Raw genomic sequence first — 8,580 nt, 5'->3', positions numbered from 1 at the left:
CCCGCCACCACCACCACCACCTCCTCCTCCTCCTCCCCCACCTCCTCCACCTTCTGCTCCTCCGCAGGTCCAACTGCCGGTTTCTCTGGACCTGCCACTCTTTCCTTCCATTATGATGCAACCTGTGCAACACCCTGCACTTCCTCCCCAGCTTGCCCTGCAGCTGCCACAGATGGACGCACTATCTGCAGACCTCACCCAACTTTGCCAGCAGCAACTCGGATTAGATCCCAACTTTTTAAGACATTCGCAGTTCAAACGCCCACGGACAAGAATTACAGATGATCAGCTAAAAATCCTGAGGGCTTATTTTGACATCAATAATTCTCCAAGTGAAGAACAGATCCAGGAAATGGCAGAGAAATCTGGCCTCTCCCAAAAAGTTATCAAACACTGGTTTCGAAATACACTTTTTAAGGAACGACAGAGAAATAAAGATTCGCCATACAACTTCAGTAACCCTCCTATAACGGTCTTAGAAGACATCAGAATTGATCCACAGCCCACCTCTTTAGAACATTATAAATCTGATGCATCATTCAGCAAAAGGTCTTCTAGAACGAGATTTACTGACTACCAACTTAGGGTTCTGCAAGACTTTTTTGACACAAATGCTTACCCAAAAGATGATGAAATAGAACAACTCTCCACTGTTCTCAATCTGCCTACCCGGGTTATTGTTGTATGGTTCCAGAATGCTCGTCAGAAAGCACGAAAGAGTTATGAGAATCAAGCAGAAACAAAAGATAATGAAAAAAGAGAACTCACTAATGAACGGTACATTCGAACAAGCAACATGCAGTACCAGTGTAAAAAGTGCAATGTGGTTTTCCCCAGGATCTTTGACTTGATTACGCATCAGAAAAAGCAGTGTTACAAGGATGAAGATGATGATGCCCAGGATGAAAGCCAAACAGAAGACTCCATGGATGCCACCGATCAAGTGGTGTACAAGCATTGCACAGCGTCTGGCCAAACGGATGCAGCCAAAAACACTGCTGCCCCTGCAGCAAGTTCTGGCTCTGGGACCAGCACCCCCCTGATTCCATCACCCAAACCAGAACCTGAGAAGACCTCTCCCAAACCTGAATATCCCGCAGAAAAGCCAAAGCAGAGTGACCCCTCTCCCCCTTCTCAAGGCACCAAACCAACCCTGCCATTAGCATCCACTTCCTCAGACCCACCGCAGGCATCCACAGCCCAGCCACAGCCACAGCCACAGCCACCAAAACAACCCCAACTTATCGGAAGACCTCCCTCAGCCTCTCAAACACCGGTCCCTTCCAGTCCACTACAAATTTCCATGACGTCTCTCCAGAACAGTCTACCTCCACAGTTACTACAATACCAATGTGATCAGTGTACAGTTGCCTTCCCAACTCTGGAACTCTGGCAGGAACACCAGCACATGCACTTCCTTGCTGCTCAAAACCAATTCCTTCACTCTCCATTCTTGGAAAGGCCCATGGACATGCCCTACATGATATTCGACCCCAACAATCCGCTGATGACTGGACAACTGCTGGGCAGTTCCCTCACTCAAATGCCACCTCAAGCCAGTTCCTCCCACACCACAGCCCCCACAACCGTTGCTGCTTCCCTAAAAAGGAAACTGGACGATAAAGAAGATAATAATTGCAGTGAAAAAGAAGGAGGGAATAGTGGTGAAGATCAACACCGAGATAAACGCTTGAGAACCACGATCACCCCGGAACAGCTGGAAATACTCTATGAAAAATACTTGCTGGATTCCAATCCTACCAGAAAAATGCTTGATCATATTGCACGCGAAGTAGGGCTGAAAAAAAGGGTCGTGCAAGTCTGGTTCCAGAATACACGAGCGCGGGAGAGGAAAGGCCAGTTCCGGGCGGTGGGTCCAGCACAGTCTCATAAACGGTGTCCGTTTTGCCGAGCTCTGTTTAAAGCAAAGTCGGCCTTAGAAAGCCACATTCGCTCTCGGCACTGGAATGAAGGAAAGCAGGCAGGTTACAGCTTGCCACCAAGCCCTTTAATATCCACCGAAGATGGGGGAGAAAGCCCACAGAAATACATTTATTTTGATTACCCATCTTTGCCATTAACTAAAATTGATCTATCAAGTGAGAATGAATTGGCTTCTACAGTGTCAACACCTGTTAGTAAAACAGCAGAGCTGTCGCCGAAGAATCTTTTAAGCCCTTCTTCTTTTAAAGCAGAGTGTTCTGAGGATGTAGAGAATTTAAATGCCCCTCCTGCTGAGGCTGGGTATGATCAAAATAAAACCGATTTTGATGAGACTTCATCGATTAATACGGCAATCAGTGACGCCACCACCGGAGACGAGGGAAACACTGAAATGGAAAGCACCACAGGAAGTTCCGGAGATGCGAAACCGGCTTTGTCTCCCAAAGAGCCAAAAACTCTGGATACTCTGCCAAAACCCGCAACCACACCTACCACGGAGGTCTGCGATGACAAATTTCTCTTTTCTCTCACAAGCCCATCCATCCATTTCAACGACAAAGATGGCGACCACGACCAAAGTTTTTACATCACAGATGACCCGGATGACAACGCCGACCGCAGCGAAACGTCCAGCATAGCGGACCCGAGCTCCCCAAATCCATTCGGATCCACCAATCCCTTTAAATCCAAAAGTAATGATCGGCCGGGTCACAAGCGTTTTCGAACGCAAATGAGCAATCTTCAGCTCAAGGTTCTCAAGGCTTGCTTTAGCGACTACCGAACTCCAACCATGCAAGAATGTGAAATGCTAGGGAATGAAATTGGTCTGCCCAAACGCGTGGTCCAGGTGTGGTTCCAAAATGCAAGGGCAAAGGAAAAGAAATTTAAAATTAACATAGGGAAGCCTTTCATGATCAATCAAAGTGGAACGGAAGGCACCAAACCAGAGTGTACCCTCTGCGGGGTGAAGTACTCTGCCCGCTTGTCCATCAGAGATCACATTTTCTCCAAACAGCACATTTCAAAAGTGAGGGAGACCGTTGGCAGTCAGCTCGATCGGGAGAAAGATTACTTGGCTCCGACCACGGTTCGGCAGCTGATGGCACAGCAAGAACTTGATCGTATAAAGAAAGCTTCAGACGTGCTGGGCTTGACGGTACAGCAGCCAGGCATGATGGACAGCAGTTCTCTCCACGGCATCAGCCTGCCAGCAACCTACCCCGGACTTCCCGGCCTTCCTCCAGTCCTTCTCCCCGGAATGAACGGTCCATCCTCCTTGCCGGGATTTCCACAAAATTCAAACAGTAAGTCATTTAAAGGAGAGTCAGTCTAGTTCATTAAGTAGCATCAGGTAGACAATCACATGTAACCAAGACCGGGGTGCCTTTGGATTTATTTTAATTTCAGCTAGTGAAACCAATACATTATTTAAAGTAATATTATATGGGCTATAGCTAATTACCATGAAGTAGGTCAACCTGAAACACACACACACAAAATAAAGACTAGGTAGATCATAGCAGATTCTCAGATATATATTATTTGTATTATTACATCTCTATGTCATAGAAATATTATATGTATATACTAATTTCAATCTTGATTTCAGATGGCATTCCAGGACAAACATGTGGCTTAGTATTTGGTACACATATTTAAAAAAATGAAACATTAATTAATACATTTATTGGTATCTTAATTTATGGTATTTCCAAGGGATGGGGCGGTGGTGTTTTTGATTGTCCCCCACGCTGCCACCCTGTGACACCCAGAGTTCAAAAGTTGAGTCCTTCAGCCACAGGTATTCACCCACATGGTTCCTAGCAGATTAATAGGGCTTATGTTTAAAGTTCAACAACTAAAAATATGACTTCTGTGATAATACAAAATTAGCATTGCTATACAATTTTGAGTTTTGTAACCTCCATTGCTACTTGTTATTTAAATAAACTCAGCAACGTTAGAAATACGTTAATATTACTTCATGCCTTTCTTCCCTCACGCCTAGCCCCAGATAAAGTTTCTACTTCAGGCATAACAAATTTGTAAAGCTGTTGGAGGCAACCTCAGATGCTGAATCTAATTGTGTGTTCATCAAAAGATATGCAGTTTGCACAGTTGAGCTTTTGTGAATAAGTATAGGTATTCAAATATATTATGTTAAATAAATGGATATAATGTGCTGGCCAGTCGTGTAGCCAAAAATATAACAAAAGTTATACATCACCCAAAATAGAAAAACATGGTTCTTTATAATTTAAGTAAGTTTGTTTTCTAAATTATCAATGGTTTTTTTTCTTTTTAAAAGGATAATTTGACATGTTAAACGGACATCTAGAATTCTCTAATTATATATATATATATATATATGTTTACAAAAAATAAGGAAAGCATTTTTCATTTTTACAAGTTGACTTTTTACATAAATTTCAAACTTTTCAATTCCATCATTTTCTTACAGAAAAACAAAATTGCCACTGTGATCTTAAGTTATTTTAACTTTTAGTTTGGGAGGTGTGAAAACAGTGACATCCTATGGCCCCTCAGCCACTGCTAGCTTATCTGGTTTTCTGTTCTGAGTGAGTTGGTTTTTAAGAGAAGCAGAATGGAACTATACATATAAAGAATGTCACCAAGAAAATGTCTGCCATGTTCCTTCCGTGATCTGTCATACCACCTTCCCTCACCCCAGAGGTACTTTGGGCTTCATTATCTAGACAATTTTGGAGCCTTAAATATTAGAGCTATAATTAAGTGTTTTGGTTGTACATTGTATTTAAGTAAAATACAAGTATTTGAAGAATAATGCAATGACAGTTTATTTATTTTATTTTTTTTTTTTGGTGTACGGTACGAGTCTTGTTATTTTCTGGTCCCATTTTACATACAACTGATTATTAACTCAGAAAAATATCTTATGTGGAAAGATTTCTATGATCAGTTATGTAAAGTAGAAGAGTTTTGATATTTTTACATGAGCTAAAAACAGTTGAAATATCTGTACCTTTAATCGTCAAGTCTACTACGATTGATGATGACTGTGTTGTCATCCCAGTAAGTGGTGGTCAAAGCACCTTGTTTTTTTCTCCACTAAGTCTGAAGGCCTTTGTTGGGACAGTGGTCCTTCTGTCAACTGCCCTTTCGTCAGTCACTCTGATACTGGCAGCCAGAGGGCCTAGGTGAAAGAAAGTGAGAAAGGAGGAGAAAGAGATATTTATGAAATATTTAAATAGACTAACTTTTTTTTTCTCATTCTACTCAGCATAAATTATATCCTCTCCCAAAAATACAATTCCTATTTGTAATAGCCTTGGTGAGAAGATGTTGGAGGCAGTCACTTCACAGCTAGGAGTATCTTTAAACACACGAGGTACCCAGGAACTCAGAGCTGTTATATCTGCTGCATTATTAAATCATGGACCAAAACAGACTGGAGAGTGTTGTAAAGAGAAGAACTCCATGAACATTGCTACCTACTGAAATTTTCAATTTCTCTCAACTTAGTCCTTTGTGAGAGATTTTAAACATTAACACAGCAGAATTACCAGTGGGGCCCCACCTGAGCGCCTGAGTTCCCGCACTTTCAGTTCATGTCTTTATTAGGTTAATTTACTTATGGTGGGTAGTGCTGATTTTTTCAACCAGCTCAGTAGAGCTGTGGTTCTCCATTTTCCTATGATCATTTTCTACTATATTATCTGTCACCAAACAATTATCTTCTTTGCTTAATGGGAGAGATAGACATACCAGCTAAGGCAAAATCAAAAGAACATTATAAGTAAAATATTTCTGCATTTCTTACAAGCCCTGGGCTCTTGCTACAATTTGTTATTAATATGAACATCTTTGAGAATATGACAAGTTCCTCTTGGCTTCTTTTTAATAAGATTTAGTTATGGAAAAACCTTCATTTTAAGCATGTCCCATCCCTTTGAAAGCAGGTTCCAAGATTTTGAATAGAAGGAAATCACTGAAAATCACTTCAGTGAATATAAGATGATTATAAGAGTTTATTCAAAGGCTACACCCCAAAAATAGCTTAACTGCAGTGTAAAAATGTTCAGTTTTAGTATTTATCAACTTCTGAATTTCCTGGTTTAAACATACACTTTATTTTATTTTGGGAGGTGGAATTGTTTTTCTGGTTGGATATTGACTTTAATACTCACAAAACTTTCTTACCTTCCAAGATATCTGCAAATTTTTTATTCCTTCAAAATCACTAAGAAGGCCCTTTCCAGCGTAATATTCATCATGTATGCTTGCTTCCTAAGCAGTGGCTAGCCCTGTGTTCAGTATCACTACCTACTATTGCTTTGCTCACTTTTTAATAAAATGAATTATTTTTCTTTAATTCTTGTTCACTTCCTAGTTTTTCTATCATGATCATACGTAAAAAAGAGAGAATGGCCATAGAAAATCAATTTATGTTTATGTACCTGGAAAAATTAGAAAACTTTACATTTGCATTTTATCCTTTAGAGTGTTAGCTGGCTTTGGGATTATGCCTAAAGTGAATAAAAAATTACTTGCTTTTCTATTTTTCATTTATTTACTTTATCATTTTAAGCAGTGTCTGATTTTAAACGTTCCATTAGTGTTTGGAAATACTGCCTAAGCCGATTTCCTTAAATGGAACTTTAGAACATGCCTTTTGCATTTTTCTCATACTTTAATGTAATTTACTAGCACATTTGGGGTAAATCTAGATAAGAGTAAGTCCTTAATAATTTTAGCACAATTGTCTTTGGCCCCATGTACATAATTATTTTCATTTCCAACCTCAGATATAAACTTGAGGGACCTCAGTCAAAGAAACTTGGAGAAAATGAACTACATATGAGTGCATTATGAAGCAGGCATTTTCTTCTGAAAGCATTACTTTCAGGAATAGGTAACTGTTTCAGAGAAACAAAACCCAACAAAATGATGGTAGTATGAGAATATTTACAGAAAAAAATTTAATTCTATGTGAAATTTCTAAGAACTGCAGTGGGAGTTGGGAAATGGGAAGGAATGTATATTTAAAATATAACTGGATAAAAGATAAAATTTGGTGCACATTTAATTGTAAATGACCACCACTTATTCCACCTCTCTATTACTGTTCAGCTTTTCTCTTCTATTTCTGGTTTTCTGGCTACGAATATTTTACTGCAAATTTTTATAGGCTTATTTATTTTACTAGTAAGTCAAATGCACATAGTTTATTATTCTTAATCTACATGTCTTTTCCCAAAATTTTTAGAGTAGCTCATTATTTAACTCAGCTTTTTTCGTCAAGATGTTGAATATTTTTTTAATTCCTGATAATCTTTGATTTAGGATTATTTGGGCTTCCTATTGCAGTCTTCTCAAAATCTTTATTACTTGGTTATGTCACCCTAGATAAAAACATGTAGACCCTATATGATGGGAAAGACTAAGTCAACAACTATTGATCCATCTTGCTTTCTAACCACAATTACTGTTTTTTCATGTCTCTGTTCCTTAAAATTTATCTTGTCTTAAATTTTCACGTCAGAGATAGGCAGGCCAGTAATTTCCTCAGATTTAGGGGGGAAATTAGGTGAAAGGGAGTACAATTATTTTTTAGGAAGTTGTACTATTATGAGATCTAGAACTAAGGTTGGTTTTGTGAGTAGGCAAAAGAATCTGGCTACCAATGTAATATTTTAGCAATGCAAGTAAAGTGTCCTCCACCTGAATCACTCAGGCCTGAAATTTTACAATTAGATACTAATTCCTCTACTGGACATATTATCCTCTGTTGAATGGAAAATTGCATAGACTGTGATGAAATCAGAATATCATAGCAGGAAGGAACCTAAAAAATTATTGAATCTAGTATATATTGAACCTTTTTCATACTACTTTATTCATTTCTTCAATTCTTTCTTGCTAATGAATTTTTATAAACAGGCTAGTAGAAAGGCAATACCAGACACAGAATTTAGGAATAAAGGCAAGGGAATTATGCTTGTGGACCCCAAAGGGAAATCTATTACTTCATAGTTTTCCCTACGGCTAGGTCTAAGTCCCAGGAATCTAGACATCTATTACTAAATTGGATTAAAGATCAGAGAGTTTATTCATTCATTCCTATCATACACCAGTAATGCTTGGGCCATTTTTATTTACATTTCTTTTAAATGTGTGAACCATTCTTCAGTAAAATATGTGTATTTGCTCTCAGTTTTTTTCTGGAAATATAATGTTATTTTCCTGGATTTTCTTTCCTTTTTGCATCTTAAATATTTGAATTATTTAACCCCTGAAATTGATTCAATTAAACCAGAAGATAAATTGGAGTGACAGATATGAAATGTAGTCTCCTCTAGCTCATCTGCCATTGAGTTATAGATTCTCTTTGTCAAGCACCTAACACTCCTAGGACTCAGTTTTCTTATTTAAAAATGGAATGTTTAACATCAGTCCTCCACTGCCACTGAGGATGTTGGGAGATTGTTCTCTAACATCATGGAAACTCCTTAGAGACTATCGCTATTACAGCTGTAGAAATTATATCAAAGTAGGTCAGAGAAGACTTGGGTGTGGCAAAGTTAAAAAGAAGAGCAGCCAGTAATACCCTAGGCTAACTGAGGGTAATATGATAAGGATAAGGGTCAAGGAGGG

General features: G+C 38.9%; 1 protein-coding gene across 1 annotated transcript in view; it reads left to right on the top strand.

Annotated features, from left to right (window-relative positions):
• ZFHX4 (zinc finger homeobox 4) overlaps positions 1–8,580 on the top strand; it is a 174,715-nt gene that overhangs the window by 161,822 nt on the left and 4,313 nt on the right. The window contains exon 11 of the mRNA XM_011982004.1: positions 6–3,248. Coding sequence (XP_011837394.1) covers positions 6–3,248 — 3,243 coding nt within the window. The remainder of the gene's footprint in view (positions 1–5; positions 3,249–8,580) is intronic.

Source organism: Mandrillus leucophaeus, unplaced genomic scaffold (assembly GCF_000951045.1).
Source record: "Mandrillus leucophaeus isolate KB7577 unplaced genomic scaffold, Mleu.le_1.0 Scaffold233, whole genome shotgun sequence".
NCBI lineage: Eukaryota > Metazoa > Chordata > Mammalia > Primates > Cercopithecidae > Mandrillus > Mandrillus leucophaeus.
This window is presented reverse-complemented; position numbering and strand designations above follow the sequence as displayed.